Genomic DNA, 18,567 nt, shown 5'->3' with positions numbered 1-18,567 from the left:
CTGTTCCTTGAGTGTCTGCTTGAGGCTGAACATACTTACAGCCTGGTGCAAAAAACATCTCCTGTATTAATCGTTCATGTCACTATCAGCACACACACCGTACAGGGGGTGATTTTTTCTAATTTGGTGGATGAAAAGATACTAACATCACAAGTTTCCCCAATCAGAGGCACAGCTCAGCTCATGTGGCTGACAGACGTCTGGTAGCTGTTAGTGTGGAGACTCAAAGCACGCTCCACGTCCAATGTGGCTGCGCCAGCCAATTTGTGTGGTCCCGCCTTTAGGCATTGAAGATGCAAAAGGACAAACAGATGGTCGATGTCAAGGAGAGTACGCTCATTTATTTTACAGTCTCTGCTCTTATCAAGGCATGCGTTTGTTTAGAGGCAAACAAATGATTCGCAGTCACATCTTTTTAACACTACGTTTCTTTGTTCAAGACAACTTTTTACCACATACAAAGCTAGGGGTAATATTTAATCAATAGTTACGTAGAGCTTTCGCTTTAAATGTGACAACAAACTTTAGATCAGTACAAGGCTTTATCTAGTGCTGATCACAGTTTGGTGCTCTGATACGTGTCAGTGTAATTTCAAATGTTAGCAAGTCCTGGTTATGTCCAAGGCTCATCTACCAACTCAAACCTCACCAAGCAGAGCTAACGCAACCTCACTCTTCATTTCATTGATAGACTCTCCAGTTTGAACAGACCACTACAGAATAACTGCTGACTGTGGGTTGGAATCAACATTGTGACAAACAGCTTAGCCTATGTGTTAGCCTTTAGCGTGTACTCTATCGTTCTCCCATTTAGTTTTCTACTGCTTTTCTGTCTGACATTTAGGCTCCAGTGTCCACCATCACAACAAAAATAATCCCAAAAAAATGTTTTTAGTATAGAAAAACCCAAACATCTCCTCCCACTTTGCTGGCCAGATTGATACTGTCATGAAGACCTTGACGTGCTGTAAATCAATCTTGTCATATCCTACCTGATCGGGGAGCTGAGAAATACATTTAGAGATAACCTATTTGACAATTTCATTTTAAATTGTGGATTATGATCAGGAATACACCTTGAGGTGAGACTTTATTAAGATCACTTAATAAGTCCTCAAAGGGACTGTAATTCAAGTCAGTCCCCTTCCCTTGAAGTATCTGATCAAATTAGTTGAAGCTTTGGCCACAGTATGTTTGGATGAGAGTGCCGTCACCCTGATGGAAGCATTAAAGGGCAACTCCGGTTTTTTGACACCTGGACCTTATTTATAGGTGTGTGCATGCTCATATACTCACTCAGACAAACATAGTGCAGCTCGGAGTCCTTCAGAAGTTATTTAGATCCAGCTGATTTTAGCCGCACTTAGCTGGAGCCACGGCAAGAGAGCTTCAGCGCGGGGCATAATTTCTGCAAAATCGCTCATTTCGGCTATATTTCTTCATCCATCCCTATCCATCGTTATCACAAACACACTCCTCTTCTGTTGTCATAGGCGAACACTGTCCACAAGCGCACCAGTTTGCATTGAGTCGTGGACGTGCTCCTGTTTGTTGTTCTCGAGTCAGCTCTTCGTCTCTCTCCCTCTGCATCCTTCTTTCATGGAGCTCCTCGTCCGTGTACTCAGGCTCAAACCAGTAAGGACAACCATCAAAATTGAAGTCGTAGTCTGAAGACGGTAGACGAGCTGACTTTATGATAACTGGCGATGGATGAAAAAATATAGCCGAAATGAGCGATTTTGCTGAGATTATGTCTCGCGCTGAAGCTCCCTTGCCGTGGCCCCCGCTAAGTGCGGCTAAAATCAGCTAGATCTAAATAACTTCTTAAGGACACCGAGCTGCACGATGTTTGTCTGAGTGAGTATATGAGCATGCACACACCTATAAATAAGGTCCAGGTGTCAAAAAAACGGAGTTGCCCTTTAAATTAAAAAAAGGAAAAGAAAGAAACAAAAGTAAGGACTGCTGACAGGATAAATTGCTTGTATCTTTCCTTATCATGAGCTCAAAATGCCGTCATATTGTGTCTCAGCTGTAGTGCTACCACTCACCACTAACTGGGCTGTAGCTACTGCCGTGATGCCAAGATCTGTGCCAAATTTTAAGGCAATGCCCTTCACATTTTAAACTAAGAAATTAAACAAATTTAGCGCGCACACAGGGTTAGTAAAAACATAGGGCTTATCCCCTGGAGAATGTGATGGACTGGACATAACTCAGATCCATAAGGATCTGTCAGTCCTGTTGAAAGTGTTGAACTTTCAGACTTTGCAATGAAAGCCTTTTCAAGTGAGAATGTCGAGGAGATAAAGAGGCTGGTGAGTAACCAAGTTTCCCTACAAGAATTCAAGATGGCACGTTGTTATCTATTTGCTTGATTAAAATCTATTTAAAGAAACATGAAAGAAACAGTTTGTGTCTAAATACGCTTCCTCGTGTCTCTAAACCCTCATCATCAACAGTAACAACATTTGTTTGATAGCGGGATGGAGAGCAGAAGAGCTTTTCTGTCTGTCATCAAACATTTCAAACATTCAGCTGGATGAAGACACATCACCTGCCAGAGGGGATGGCAGAGATGGGTCTGTTGCCAGAGAAATGAACCATAAATACAGTGTGAACTTGCGCTGACATGCAGACCTCTGCACCATATCATGTGCCAGCTACTGAGAGATAAAAGACCCCCCCAAGGACAACCTGCAATCACCATCAATAAAAGAAGAACAGCTTCTGAGTTGTTGTTTCTCTTCCTGTGGTGTCTGCAACCTCGTTAAACACACAGTTTCCCCCTGCTGCTGCCGCTCTGTTTGTGTTGGCAGAGATGATTTTCCCTACTTGGGACAGTGATACCTGCAAAGCGAAAGATTTAATGTCTCCTTTGTCAGTGGTTGTATCTTCAAGGCCTAAAGGTGGGACCACACAAATGAGTGACTTATTCCTCTGCTTTCCATGTCTGTAAACAACAGAACCTGATTATATAAATCCTGTTCTAAAAGGTATTCTGTCAAAACAATCACTCTCTAGTGAGCCAAGCAAAGAGATGATGGTGATGAGATGATTAATGGCTCCTGCCATAATGCTGATGAAGCTTGATTACCTGGTTGTAAACAAGCACAGGCAACATGTTGCACAGAAAACAGAGATAAAATCATAAATAGACATCGCCTGGTTAAACAGGCACATGACCACTCGCCCAAGCAATGTGTGTCCAGCTTAAGAAGATGCGTGACGGATTGGGAATAAAGTTTCCTATTGACATGTCTCAGAAATGTGTTGCCTTGGCCTCCTTGGGGCTCTGCAGGTTGTAGTCTGGAAATTCCCCTACCAAAGCCAAAAATAACAAGCCACTACTATGGCTGAAAAGTGGTACAAATTTAACTTTGGTGGCAGCATTTGGAAGTCTTTTGTGTCATTTGGTTCAAAATAATGAACCAGTGTTTTTCAAGTTTCCTTTCTTTGTAGACCACAGGTCAGCTCTCTCATTACCAAGATATAACAAAAGAAAAAAATGTTTAATTAGATGTTTTCAAAGCAATACTTTAATATACAGCCCAGAGCCTTTCAAAACAAAATCATGACTGACACAGTTTGTCTTTGCTCCTGTTCAGCTACATTTACTCTTTCTACAACCCTGAGCAATAATGTGTCTAAAGAGAGTGTCCTTGGAGGGTATTTTGTATCAATTTAGAACATGGTTGAGCAGATTTGCTTCCTACTAAAAGAGCAGTGCATAGTTAGCATGTGAAATTAAGGTCTTTTAACCATAGACTGTATAAAACATGGACGTAGTCTCCCCGACGTCACCAGTCTGTTTCTGAAACGATAAATGAAGCATAACGGCTATCGCGGCCATATTGGAAGTGGCAAGGGCTTCACTATCTTAATATTCTCTGAACGGCCGAGTTAGAAAAAAAATCACCCCTGTGAATTGTGAGCCGATTGTAAACCAAGGGATTCAGACAGGAGACGTTTTTGAACCAGGCTGTAAATAGGTTAATTTCTGCTTTAAATACAGCCTTTTTTGGCTTGGTGTGTATGTGACTTCCGGTACTTCCAGAGCCAGCCTCAAGTGGACACTGGAGAAACAGCAGATTTTAGCACTTCCACATTGTCTCATATTCTTAGACCGGAGGTTGCCACTTGCTTTTAACCAATGGGTTAGCAAATAAGAACAGAGCAAAAGAAAGTTTTTTTTCATGGAATTGCCTTTGTGCACAAGATTAATTCAAAATTAATTAGACATAAAAACAAGCCATGCGTGTGTGAAGGAGTGTTAAATGGTATTGTCATGAAATATAATTCATCTGTTGTATTTTTGTAACATTTTAAAGGGGAAGCTATTTGTGACTGCATCTTATTTTCACTCAACAGGAGCTCCAGGCTCCTGCTGAGATGCTCCTGGTTGGAAGGAGGTGTTTGGGGGTGTGATGGGCAACGATGGGGAAAGAGGGGAGGGTTTCAGCACAATCTGTTCACCACCTGCTCAGTGAAAAAAAGGAGGGTGCTTTCCTCTTTTCATACCTCCCTTTCTCTTTCCATCACACGGTGCTCAAACACAGTTCAGTGAGGTGTGTCTGCTCGGAGCACTCAGCTCATTTAGTCCTGAAAGCTGATGAAGCCTCAACATGAATCTAGCCCTGACTGCACAAGCAGGCCATGCTGAACTAACCAACACCTGCTTCTTGTCTAGCTGCACATGCTCAGTGAGCACCCAGGGGAGCGCTGTGTGTGTCTTCTGTGACTCTGCTGCGTGGACTGGACCCTTCCTCATTAGACCCCATCTGGCATCAGGGATGGCTTCAGTGTAACGTGTGGAGAATGACACGGACAGACACACCTGACTTATCTGGGTTTTCTCTGTGCAGCTCTGAGCTTCTGGAAGATTCCACCCACAGCTTGTTACACTGAAACAAAAGCTGCTGGAGCTGATCTTTACCATAGACCTGTGAGACAACCTCAGCGTCCAAATTACCTTCACCCCCACATCTATAAAAATAAAGTGCAAACACTGCCAAACATCACAGCTTCCTGTGGAGAAATATCCACTGTCTACACACATCTTGTCTGTCATAAATACAGCTGTTTCTGGACTGTTTCTCCATATCTGATCCTGTACAAAAGGTACAGCGAATGAATACACTTCAGCAAAATAGATCTGTAGGACCTACCTGAGCTGGCTTATGAAGAGCCTTTATTTTTAAAATCACTGTTGCTCCTTTGTGATATTAAAAAAACACATCAGTCAAATTTAGTCTTTTCTTAACTGCTCTATTAAACTCATTTTTTTGTATTCTTTAAAAGTCAGCTGAAGAAAGACAGAACATGTTGGGAGAGTAGGGTATGAAAAAAGAGGTAATAGCCGACAACTACTGCTGATGAGGACTAAAGTCTTTGTATGTGGCAAAGCTTAAACTGACACACCCTGAATAGACTTTGGTTGAGGAGGCACACAGAAAAAGCAAATCATATGAAACTCAACAAATATCCTCTGGAACATTTAAGTGCCTCTACAGTCACATTGTTTTCATTTTATTCTTAAAACAGCTCAAATGCTTTCCTCTTTCTAGACTTCATAACACCAAAGGCTGTATATATATTTTTACATGATTTCACATCTTTAATGAAACTCCTGTGTTTCAAACATTCAGCGCTGTGAAAAACTCTCAGTCACTCTATTGACCCCACTGGGAGAATCAGTAGTGTGTATCTGAAAACCGCATTTCCCATGAGCACCATCACCCACTATTTTAAAGACATAGCTCTGGCCAAAGTGCACATTTATGGTAGAAACAAATCAATTGAAGAGAGATTTACTTTTTCAAACTACCTTTTTTTGTTTAGGACAGCTTTCATCAGGATGCAGAATAATAAAGTCATGTATTACTACACAAGACAACAATGAAACTTGGACAACTCAGATTGATACAAGCTCCAGTGTCCAAATAAATGTCAAAATACATTTGCATGGCATTTTTTCTTATTATGTCCCCAGACAGCACACACCAGCATAAACATCAAATCCTGTTCCAAAACCATTTAGCCCTTTTATTTCACAAAGCTTTTGCTGTACAGTTTCTCTGATGCCCTGCTCCTGTCACTTCTAGGTGAGTGCCAAATAATGACTCGCCTGTGAAGCAGAAAATCTGATTTAAACACAGGCACTAAAAACCCCAACAAAGACAAAACCTAAATTGTTGCAAATATCACCTAAAAGTGCAAGTCATAAAGAGACATCAACTAAAGACTGGAACCAATACAGAGAAAGTATCTTTACAGTGCCTTGGATAATATGTTCGCTTTAGATAAGTTTCATTGTTGTCAAAGGATTAATGGTATAAAAAGTTAAATTATAAATCATGTATAGCAAAACTTCAACTAATTAAGTTTCTTCCCCAAAATCAGGAGGAAGTTTAAAATATCCCTGAAACTGAAGTAACTGAAATATCCCCTTGTTCCTTGAAAAGATCATCACAAGCTGGCAGCACTCATGCTAACTTATGAGAATATCTGGTTATGTTGAAACGTAACGTTTGATTTACTTTCAAAAAGGACAACAACAACAACAACAACAAAAAAACCCACAATGACTAAATATGAGTGATTGTTTCAGCTTTAGAGGGAGAAATATTTCATTTTAAGTTAATGGGGAAAAAATGCAAAACTCCCAGTGAGGACATTTAATAATGATAGTGCATCTGGTTTTTCAGACAAGACTATTAGCCCTTGTGTACATAAAGCAGGCAGTATTGAATGTGAGAGAATAAGAAAGTCTGATGACCATTAATGGCCGTGCATAACAAATGCTGCTTTTTTTGTGGTCTGGTAAACCTGAAGCCGCATGTTCTTTGCTGGAGAGGATCTGTTTACGAGACAAAGCTGCCTGCGTCTGCATCACTGTGACGGACCCCTGAGGAATAGCAGGAAAGTTCACAGCAGGAATCTCAAACAGCATGGAGCCTCCCCTCCACCCGAGACATAAAAAGAACAAAGCCCAGCCTCTGGTACATAACTGCTGCGGTTAGAAGGCAGCTGGAATACAAATGGAGGTTTTATAGGTAACAATGATATCATCAGCGACTGTTTAGTTCCCCTCTGTTTTTGATCGATTGTCTGTCAGGGGGCTCAATTAAAGGCTTTTCAGATATATTTATTCACATCCTGAAGCTCTTAGCGTGACATGTAGCTGGGGAGATGAGTCACAAAAATACAACTCACATATGATGCAATCCTGAACGCCTTACTCCGCAAACACACCTGCCAACCACAGCTCAGTGACACCTACATCACCCTCATCTTCATCCCTACTAGAGCTGAAGTATACAGGAAGGATTCTGATGTGGTGCCACACGGATGTGAGTGGAATATGTAATCTGCGCCGTGAACTCTTACGGTTTATATCTGGGGTTGAGAGCAGAATTAACAGTTTCATTTACTGTATTAAGAGCAATACAACAATGCTGTCGAGTAACTAATTTCACTAGAGCTGGACGAAACGTATAAGTAGAGCATAAAAACATTAAAGGATGTGACTGAAACCGTGACAATAAGTATAAAAAGAGACATTTCTGTTTGAGTTCTTTCCAGAAAATATACTAAGAGTTCAAAATGCAGTTTAATATTACATTAACTGTTGTTGGTATTCTTTTATGGTTCTCAGAATTCATATTAGACCTATAGGCCTCCACTACAAGAGCATTAGTATAGGCCTCGTGGGTTTTTTTTTTTTGTAGAGGCAATCTCCAAAAAATGGCAAAGCAGATGTGGAGGTGCTAAACATGGAACCCCAAAAGATCCATAATTAAATACATAAAAATGAGATTTTGAAACAAATACCATTTTTATAAATAATGGAAAAATATGTAATATTGCCATTAAATTGTGAAATATGTCACTTTTAATATGAAATAATTTTAATCATTCTATAGTATTGAATTATTACAATTAAATATTTCATAATGATTATTGTAACAGTTTCATACTTTTTAAAATAATCACTTTTTATTTAATTTCCAAGCTTTCATAAAAGAAAAAAGTGTTTTCTGCCCTTTTTTATTTCATAATGTCCCACTCCACAATGGCCTTTTTATTTCATGTTGTTTTCAGTATGACTTGGTCTGTCAATCAAAGCATATAAGGCAGAGCCAGTTAAGTGACTGGCTGATCCTTTACACAAACATTGCAGCGGCTTGCAGTATCGTTTCAAACATGGAGACTTTTCACTAATGCTGCAAACAGGAGTGCATGTCACATTTGAGACAGAATGGCTGCGGGAGAGAAGTCCATTTCAGAGCTGTTCCTCAATCAGCTGAGAGTGGAGGTCTGCAGCTAGACCCCACTCAAACATCTTAGGATCGAGCTTAGGTCCCACTCTCTAGCTTTGATTGACAGACCAAGTCATTCTGATGAAAAACGACATTATGAAATAAAAATGCCATTGTGAAAAAAATCATTATGAAATAGAAATTGACTTTTTAAAAATAAAATTTTGGGAAATAAATTTAAAAAGTTGTTTTAAAAGTATGACATTGTTAAAATAATAAACATGAAATATTTATTATAGTAATTCAATTATTAAAGAATGATAAAACATATTTCATAATAACATTCCCTTATTTCACAATTTAATAATAAACATCTTATATATGTGTCTGTTATTTATATAAAAAGGGTATTTATTTCAAAATGCTGTTTTTATCTATCTAATTATGAATCTTTTGGGGTTCCATAGCTAAAAGCTGCAGTTCTTTGAATGGCCACTTGAGGTTGGCAGGAAAAGCCCAGAAAGTTCCATCAACACCCATGTTACAATTCCCATTTTTACAGCAGAGAAAAAACTGTTTATGGCCTGGTACAAAAGAATGCCCTAGTCTGATTCATCACAGATAACTGAGTTCATAAACAGCCACATTACAGCTGTTAGTCAGGAGGCTTAAGGCCTCCCTCAGCTCCACCTCTTTGCTTCTTGCTAGGTTGGAGCTCCACCCAACCCAGTGTTGCTTTTCTGTGAGTTCTGAGCTCTGTACAACACATGACCATCAGAATAATTGTCCTTTGTTATAAAAAGATGTCAAACTTTTAAAGCTAGGAAACTGAGTTGAGCTCAAGATGAAGTCATGCTTCTACCACCTACTTTTATACTTCCAAAGCATATGCCACAGGATTATGACCATAATACATCAACACAGTGTTTACGCTCGGCTCTGTCAATATGAAGCAGAGCAGATTATGTGATTTCTGATGCCTTGCACCACTCGAATCAAACATCAAAGGGTCTTTGTGCTAACACTTCACCGCTGACTGTTTGATCATTCTGGAGCTGTCCACGTGCCTGAGGTGCTGAAACAAACACACCAGTTAAAACAGAGGTAAAGCAGAGGCTTATGTTTACATGTCACACTCCACAGTCCTCATGTTCAGCAGCTGGACGACACTGTGCAGGAACATGGCACTACAGCAAGCTCTTATTTCAATCTCAGCTTGTAGTCTCCTGAAATATTCATGTCTGTGTAATTCTTAAAAAAATGTCTGTTGCTCACTCCTCTTGGGAGAAAGCACTCCTATCTCTGCAGTGTCAGGTTGAAGTTGAAATAGAAAGTCCCATAAAAACATGAATTTTATTGAAGACTAAAAAGAAATAAAACAATGTGCACTATCATTTAGAGAGCCACATTTTTATTAGAGACCCTGAATTATTAAAGATGCTATGAGGAGGATCTTTTGTAACTGTACTCCCTTGCCACCTTGTGGCCCGGAGTCTCCGCACACTGTCGTAAATTACTTTTAGCGAGGTGTGTGTTTGTGTTGGAATTAAATGGAGATCGGAACGAAACAAATTTTCTTTGTTCAAGACAAATTTTTACTGGATACAACATGCTGAGGTAAGGGGTTTATCAGTACAGTTATGGAGGGATAAGGTTCAAAACGTGACATCAAGCAGACGTAGTAGCCGGCTAAATGTAGCAACATTGTCAGCCCAGTACTCTGACATTTCTGTGGGCTAATGCAACAACAAGTAAACACTGGCAGTTTGTAAGTAGCTGTCTATATTTAGTGCAGCTGGCAGTCCAGTGCGCTAAGACATGTCAGTAATGTGTGACGTTAGTAAATCCTGGTTAGCTATGTCCTGCCAGTCATCTACCATCAAAGCTAATGTAACCTCACTCTTCATTTTATTGATAGACTCTCAAGTTTGAACAGACCACTGCAGAATAACTGCTGACTGTGGGTTGGGATGAACATTATCACAAACAGTTTAGTTCTTGTGTTAGCCTTTAGCTCGTGCTGTATCACTCTACAGTTAAGCTTTCTAAAGCTTTTGTTTCCTTTTTCTGTCTGACAGTTCAGTTCCAATGTCCACCATCACTACAAAATTGATCACAGAAATTGTTTTCAGCCGAGAAAAACACAGATCTCTGTGTTTTATCTCTTCCCTCTACTAAACTTTGTCAGCCAGCGTGGTGTTGTCATAACGACCTAGATGTGCTGTAAATCAATCCAGTCCTGGACAACCTGTCCTAGAAGCTAAGAAGTAGCAATTTAAAATAACCTGTTACCAGCAATATCGGCGCTGATTATCTCATTTTAAAGTGTGGATTACGATCAGGCACTTTCAAACTCCTCACAGCTCCTTTAAATCAAGCTACAAAAAGATAAGCCTTTGTACACCTGAGACTGTTACACTCCCAATTATCAATAAAATCTATCAATCTAAATTTGCGCAGGAGTTAGTTACATTAGCGCAAAGTAAGGGCTTACAATCAATCAACCAGGTACCCTCAATGAAATCAATTTATAGGAACAAACAACACAAGAAAAAACTCAAACTTTGGTATGATACCAATAAAAATTCAACAAACCAACAGTTTTCATTGCTGAACAGTTTTCAAAACAAACCTAATATGATCAATAATTTAAACCCACATTATTTGCTTGACTTTAATGTGTGAGTTTAAAGACCTGAAACTAAATAATTAAATCAAGACTTCACTAAAATGTTTTGTCTCTTTGTTGACTTACAACTGTCTGTGTGGAGAAAACATGAAAGGGAGAATAAAACATGATAAAGCTCCTTCATTCAGCTCCTCCATCATTATGGTCCTTTATTCTGCTTTAAGCTGTGTGTCTAGACTTCAGAGCACACAATGAGATATTATAAGAGAATGTGTCTTCTTTAAATCCACTGAAGCACCCAAATATTATTCTCTCCATAAATGATTAGACCTTCCTTCACATGATATTCTCTTTGTCAAGCTCAGGACACATAGCATGACATATTCAAATGTTACTCTCATGTGAGCAAATGAAATGCCAAAGCCTCTTTATGAATATGGCATTTCAAAGGCCACTTGCCTTCATCAGTAAGGTGCAGATGGCAGAAAATGAGAGCTAATACAAAATACAGCTGGCCACGTTTATACAAAAGGTTTGGAGATTACAGATGATGTAGATATGGTTAAAATCGTCTGAATATGCAGCAGAATTAGCATGAATTCAACAGGTCACACCACTAACTCATTACACACATGGAGCTTGTGACAGTAGGCTATAGACCTATCAGACAAACAGCAGCAGATTGAACAGAGAAGACAGCGTGTTTACAGCATTACATCAAGCCTAAAAATACCGTATCCACCTGTGATATTCTCCTGGGAACTCTGAATTAGCAGCAAGAGTGCACACAGCAGATTTTAGCATCATTCCTGTCTATGAGGAACAATAGGTGTTGAAGTGAGAAGGAGTGTGTCTCTTCTGTTTTGGGTGTAGTTGTGACACGCTGCCAGAAACAGCCTCGTGCTAACAATCTCTGAGCAACTCTGCTTTACGGTAGGCAGCTCCACAACGAAGACATTTCTTATTTTATAGATTTAAATTCTGCCTCTTAAGTGAAAGATAAAGGCGTTTCCTTTTACAATCACACCGTTTTTGGCGACTCCTTGTTCCTCCGCTCACTGCAGCACTCACAACAGTCTGAACACCCACCTTCCTCTAGCTCAGTAACTTGATGAAATAACTGCCCCATAAATAGCACAAAAAACCTCACCTCCACTCTGTTTTTAGATCATCGAAAGGTTTGCTTTTACAAAAAAAATCCCAACGCTCACCTTAGGGCGCTTCCTGGTCGCTTGCGTCTGCTGCTGATGAGGATGCTGCTGATTTTTTTTTTCTCCAACAGCAAGAAACAAGAGAAACTCCCACCCTCTTAGGGGCCGTCTGACAATTCAGCACCTGAAGGCTGTTTAGGGAGCGTCAAATAATGTGAGGTCTACAACTCCAAATTCATGTATTTCCTCTTTAGTAGGCTACATAGGCCCTATCAAGTCATTATTGCACCGGTTAATCGTGGGTTTAGCTTTTTAGGTTACATGAGTTATCTTGTACAAAAAGTAATCCGTTATTTTTTAAAGCTGAAATAACACTAAAAAAGTGTGGATTTAGTCTGAAGCTGCAAAATGTAGAATAATCTACATCACCAGTATGACAACACTCCAAGGCTTGGAAGTAAAATAATCGAGGTAGTATTGCCACCTACTGGACAACGGTCTTTCCTGCAATTTCCAAACTTCACAGCCCGATAAACAGTTATTTTCCCTTTCAGTTAACTTACATTCGTGTAATTATATGAATGCGCCGTAAAGTAGGTTGCCATATGCGCTTCCATTGTTTCATCTTCAATTTAGAGAGGAAATAACCTCCGTCCTTCTTTATTTTCTTCATTGGACAACTGATTTTAACCGACAAGTTAATCCTTAAGGATTCAGATGGAGCCCTAAATAATTCTCTCTCTTTTTTATTCTTATTTTATTTTCATTTTTACTTTTTATTTTTATTTTTATCAGAAAAATGGGATTTAGCTCTTTTCGTCATTTGCCCCACAATAGCCTACTTGTAAAAATAAAAGCATCAATTTCAAATAACCAATTTTAAATATTACAAATTACATTTTGTAATTAAAGAAAATGAGAGCTCAATTCAGTAAATGTCAAAATAAAGGAGCATCAAAAAATATAGTAAAACCTGTTCTTTTCATGTGCATTTTATGCTTTATTACTATGAAAATGTTTATGTATATTTTGGGTGTTATGTAAGAATTAGGTTGTTTGCAAAAGACAACAAAAGATCGGTGAAGCGTTTGAAACTACACTAAAAGGCTTCAAAATTACGCATCCGGACCAGCAGGCGGCGGTAGACGGAGCAGCAGACCCCCAACAATGAGCAGGGACGTGGATGTGTCTGTGAAACACCCTGCGAGCGTTTGAATGAACGTACTGAGCCCTGAGCCGAGCCTCTGTGGTGCTGAAGGGACAGCTCCTCATCTTTCTGACATCCGCAGGTAAGACAAAGAGACGATGCTTTTACAATGTGTCCTAAATTTTCCATATTAAAATTACTGACGCCACAGTAGCAAACACTACAGAAGATAGTGAGCTGCGTTAGTCCTTGGTTATACAGCTCTCTGTCATTCAGGGCATTTATTGTCCTACAGAAGAGCCTCAGAGGGTTTCCCCCTCATGTAAAAGCAGTCGTTTCCTGCCTTCTCTCCATCACGTTGTGGCGTGTCTGTCATTTCACATCTGCCCGTGCTGTAGGTTAGGAGATCACAGAGAAGGGGGTGAGATATTCTCGGTATTCTCAGTGGCCCCTCAAGGTCCCCTGATCCTGCTTGGCAGAGGAATTAGTTTCTGTGTGCAGCAGACTGACAGTCTCTTTCTTTAATGGGATCACACGTTTCTACATTAAATCAGACAGAGTGTTAGTTTACCTTCATTAAACATGTTATCATTTGATATTTTTTTCTCCCAATTAATATATTTAAGTTATCGGTTGGAGCTATAACAAAATAAGAAAATACAATATCAGTTATGATATATAATGATACAAATATTTTGTAGCTCTCCCATATTGATGTTATTCGATCTAACTCTAGGGATGTACACAGGCCCCAGGCTTACTCTTAAATGCTTTTAGAACACTAATTTCCTTCAAGAAACCACCTCATTCAAGATGAAAAAACAAACAAACCCAATTTTACTTTTGATGCACAAAAGCCTCTCTACTTTTTGATTTTTATCTTTGGATTATGAATAGTGTCCTTTTTTCCTTACAAAAGTGTGGCTAGACTTGTGCTCTTTTCTGAGTCAGAAGTAGGGCTGGGCGATTATAGTAAAAATAAGAATCCCGATTATTTTAAGTGATATTATAATCACAATTAATATACACAATTATTCATTCATTCAAAAACTTCAGCACTGATTTTAACACAACTATAAAGAACCAGCAAGTGGCACATACAGTATTATGATACACATAAGTCACACACACTCGCTGTGGCTGCACATGGAACACAGAAGAGCTATGAAGCACAGGAACTTGCATACATCTGCACTGTGTGGCATATTAATTGTTTTTCTTCGATTATATTGTTTTTATGATTGTCAGATGGCAAAATTGAAATCATGATTAAAATCCAATTAATTGTCCAACCCTAGTCAGAAGTTATGTCAGATTTTATTGATCCACACATCTGCATGCATGACAAACACATTTTTGCAAGCGCAACCTAAAGCTTGTTAAGTTATGGAGCAGTTGTTTTTTAAGAACCTTATCTATCTAACACAAGCCAAATTGGTGCTCTTGCATCTGAGAGCAAAATGACAGAGGCTCAAGAAGTTTGTCTTTGGTTTACCCACTTAGGCATTAATGTTTTGGATTGTGTTGATATTGAGGAACTAAGTTTGTTAATTGTAAAGATTTTTTTTGGCAACGAAGCAGATGTCATTGGAAATTTATTTGTCCAGGTTCAGTTTCATTTCACAATAACATGCCAGAAACTACAGAATAATATTAAACATATTGAATCATTGGGGAAAAGATATCATCTGAGTTTAAAATGTCCCTGAGTGTATTTTCCATACGCATCAGCGTTAACTCAGTTTCCTGTGTCTCCTCTCCCTCACAGATATGTTCACCCGGATGTTAAAACTTAGGCTTCTCAATGCTGTAGCCCCCGCTTATTTCTTCATGGCCACAGCAGTCACCTTTGTTTTACATTTCGGCTTCTTCGTCCCGGCCATTTTCCCAAACCCGGACACATCTCTGAAGAGCTCCACAACTCTTCACACTGTTCTTTTTCTATTCTTGATGTTCAACGCTCTGGGGAACTACATAATGACTATTAAATATCCTGCTGAAAGTGCCAATGAGACTGTGGTGCCAGTGTGTTCAGCACACTGTTCAGACAAAGTGGACGCTCACTACCTCCTTAACGGTCGCCACTTCTGCAAACTGTGTAAGAAAGTTATCCTGAAGAGGGATCACCACTGCTTTTTCACTGGGAACTGCATTGGAAACAAAAATATGCGCTATTTCATCATGTTCTGCATCTACACATCATGTACGTGTTTTTACTCGCTGGTTCTTGGTGTGGCCTTCCTCACAGTAGAGTACTCCATCTCCTTTGAGAACCCGCTCACCTTCCTCACTCTGCTCCCCCTCTCCACTGGATACTTCTTCATGGGTGAGTTGTCTGTTTATAAAAAATACAATTTAAACCTCCATTTTTAACATAAGCTGCTTTTTTTGAAAATATCTTTAGGTGTGAAAATAAGTAGTCAGTCCAAAAAGTTTTTAATTTCTTCAGTGGTTTGTTTTGGCTGCTTGCTGGGACATGGATGTGATGGCTGATGCTTAGCAATAACAGGCAAGTCATATAGTAGTGCTTGTTCTTGCTAAATGTAGGTCATATTGTTACTCTAGGTGTCTGAAAAAAGTTCAGAAATTATCCTTAAAAAGACAAAAACTCACATAGGTAAAATCCTTGCTTTTCAGTTTTGTCATGAGGGTTCTTATCCTAAGTGGAGGGCAATAAAAGGGTGATAAAAAGGTGAGATGAAATTAATAAAGTCAGTCCAGCCTTCCTAAACTAAAGTATAAAACATGCTGACTTAATCATGGTAATGTTGCTCTTATTTGTCTCAATATTACCATTTTTTACTTTGTAAATTGTCATTGATTTTTACTACTACAACACAACATTTAAGTGCTCATATTTGCACAATATACAACATGCATAGAATGAGATGTCAGACAATAACTGGAAATGACTGATGAATTCAATCCATCTACACTACTGTGTAAAAGTTTGGTATATCTTGGAAATGTCTTTGTATTCCATGGAAACACGCATGAAATTAGTTAGAGTAAGATATATAGCAAATAAATTGGACATGCTGAAATCGTCACATTTCGAAAAAATGAATCTAATGATTTTTTTTAAATGCCTGGTGGACCTGGCATTCTAGCAGTCTTTCACTCTATATAAATCTCCTATTTTACTATCTCCAAAGCACGCCCAGAACATTAAGCAGCCTCCATAAATCTTCAATCATAATTCTTCTGTTTGATCCACTGACCTCAAACTTGGACTAATCTGTTCACAACACCTTATTCTGGTCTTCCAGTGTCTGGGCTGTTTTCCCCTCTCAGTCTTTCTTTTTTTATAAGTTTGTCTAAGATGTGGCTTTTTCTTGGCAATTCTAACATAAGGTTCAGAATCCCCAAGTCGCCTCTCCCTTACAGTAGTAACCTCTGTTAAATTAGTGTGTCACAGGTATTATTTAGTGCAGTTGCCAGTTGAGTACCTGTGATGCGTCTTTTCTGAAACTACACTCTTTCAGATATCTGTCTTCTTGCATATGTGCATATCTGGGCCTCCCACTCCACTTTCTGTCCTTGTTAGAGCAAGTTTGCACTACTTTCTGGAGTACTGAATCGCCTTCATTTCTAAGCTCAACGGTGCTTGATTGACTGCTCGATAGACTGACAGGTCTCTGAATAAAATCTTTTCTTTCTGGCCATTTTGATCCTATAAACTTCAAACTTCTGCTCACTGAACTAACCTAAACAATGCCAGGCTCCCTTTTGTGCTCCTTTATTAGTACAACCCTCTCTTGGACTTGTGTTTTTAACCCTTTCATTTTTCACCACAAGCCTCTTAGATATTACCGACATACAACAAAGGTTAGCGAGATTGATTTAAGTAAAATACTGTGAGGATCCTTTCTAAGATGTTTTCAGGCCTTATACTTACCAACATTAACCACTGAATAGCAAATTACATTGGAGCTAATATAATGAGTGTGCCACCTGCTGATTCAAATCATCTACAAGACTGGATCGATTAAAAAACTGCCTACACTACCATTACTTTACACACCTTGACGAATAAAACAAGGAAAAAAGGACTCGGGTTGACAAATAGGGGAATTCCCCTTTAAGCGAAACACTGACCTTGTGTTTTCTCCACAGGAACAATCTCAGGCCTGCAGCTGTTCCTGGTGCTGATGCTTTACGTGTGGCTCGGCATTGGCCTGGTTTGTGCAGGTTTCTGCTGCCAGCAGGTGCTGCTGGTGGCCCGTGGACAGACCTGGTGTCAGATGCAGAGGGGGCAGCTGGTGGAGAACCGCAGCCCCTGGAGATCCAACCTCAAGGATGTTTTTGGTACCCGCTGGATCCTTGGCCTAGTGCTGCCTCTGCAGACGGTGGAAACATGCGCTGAAGATATGGACGTACAGAAACAAGACTAAGTGCTAACAAAGTGTTATTGTGTCACCCAAGGAGCCTGAGTTGTAAAAAGTGCTCTCTTTGGATTCATGTGGTAACTGGTTTTAAAAACTGAACACATATTTTATGACCTTTAAGGATGACCATGAAATAGTTCACAGTTAGCAAACATTCCTTTAAGGACAGGAGCCATATATTAGTCTGAAACTTTGAAATAGTGTACGATTAAGTGTATCCTCTCAGTAAATAACTTATGACATGGCTGTTTAGGACATAAGCTGGTCGTTTACATCCAGCAGGTATTCCATGCTCTGCTCCTCGCTTGAATCAAAAAATATAACAAAGCCTTTTGACATACGTGCATGCATCTACTGCTTTAAATTTCAATATTGTACCATGCAGTTGCTCTGAGATTACCACTCCAGTGTGTTGTTGTGTTGCTCTTTTTGTAGGATGCTCTGATGTGACATTCAGGAAACTTCTAGTAGTTTCTGCAACAATAACTGACTGCATTGTTAAGGGCTAGCAGACAAGGAAACTACAGGATCTAAAGCATAAACTGCCAGGCTTGACAACAATAAGCTGTTACATGTTGAGCCTGATGTTTTCTACTCAGATGAATGTGACTCAGACAGTGGTGCAGATACAGTAATGTGCTCCTTTATAAGAGTGGGTGGAAAAATGTGATTGTGATTACCATATTATTATCCAGGGTATTATTCACAATGTGCCATACACTCATGTCTTATACAGTTAAAGGAAACCCCAAATATGGAGGTATTTACTGCATTACTAATGAGAGGGCGTCTTTATAATAACAGTAAGGACTTTCACTGTAATACTGAAATACTTAATATCATGTAAAAGATGTTTAGGATTTCAGTGCAGAAACTTTTTAGAGCTATTTTGTCTATTCCTGTGATAACAATAAAACCATTTGAAAAACAAAATGCCATTCTTTGTTTTCAAAACTGAAAACTCAGAGAATTAAAGACAAGGAAAGGATCT

At 39.3% G+C, this 18,567-nt stretch overlaps 2 protein-coding genes across 3 annotated transcripts in view; one reads left to right on the top strand and one right to left on the bottom strand.

The window, feature by feature from the left end:
* tmem63c (transmembrane protein 63C) overlaps positions 1-12,253 on the bottom strand; it is a 40,430-nt gene extending 28,177 nt beyond the window's left edge. Inside the window, exon 1 of one of the 2 annotated variants that reach the window (XM_074691750.1) lies at positions 12,102-12,253. The gene's annotated coding sequence lies outside the window, so the exon portion shown is untranslated. Of the gene's footprint in view, positions 1-12,040; positions 12,059-12,101 lie in introns of those variants that run through there. The other variant, XM_074691752.1, reaches the window with a different exon arrangement.
* A 941-nt stretch (positions 12,254-13,194) lies between these two features.
* On the top strand, positions 13,195-18,474 carry zdhhc22 (zDHHC palmitoyltransferase 22). The gene is made up of 3 exons (XM_074692597.1): positions 13,195-13,330; positions 14,957-15,514; positions 17,305-18,474. Exons 2-3 carry the CDS (start codon positions 14,959-14,961, stop codon positions 17,580-17,582), a joined length of 834 nt encoding a protein of 277 aa, XP_074548698.1. The 5' UTR covers positions 13,195-13,330; positions 14,957-14,958; the 3' UTR covers positions 17,583-18,474.
* Positions 18,475-18,567: the final 93 nt, after the last annotated feature.

This window comes from Halichoeres trimaculatus, unplaced genomic scaffold, assembly GCF_033239565.1.
Source record: "Halichoeres trimaculatus isolate MK-OKI-2021-1 unplaced genomic scaffold, fHalTri1.1 fHalTri1_scaffold_17, whole genome shotgun sequence".
Lineage (NCBI taxonomy): Eukaryota > Metazoa > Chordata > Actinopteri > Labriformes > Labridae > Halichoeres > Halichoeres trimaculatus.
Note: the sequence above shows the minus strand (reverse complement) of the source record. Positions and strands in the feature narration are given on the sequence as shown.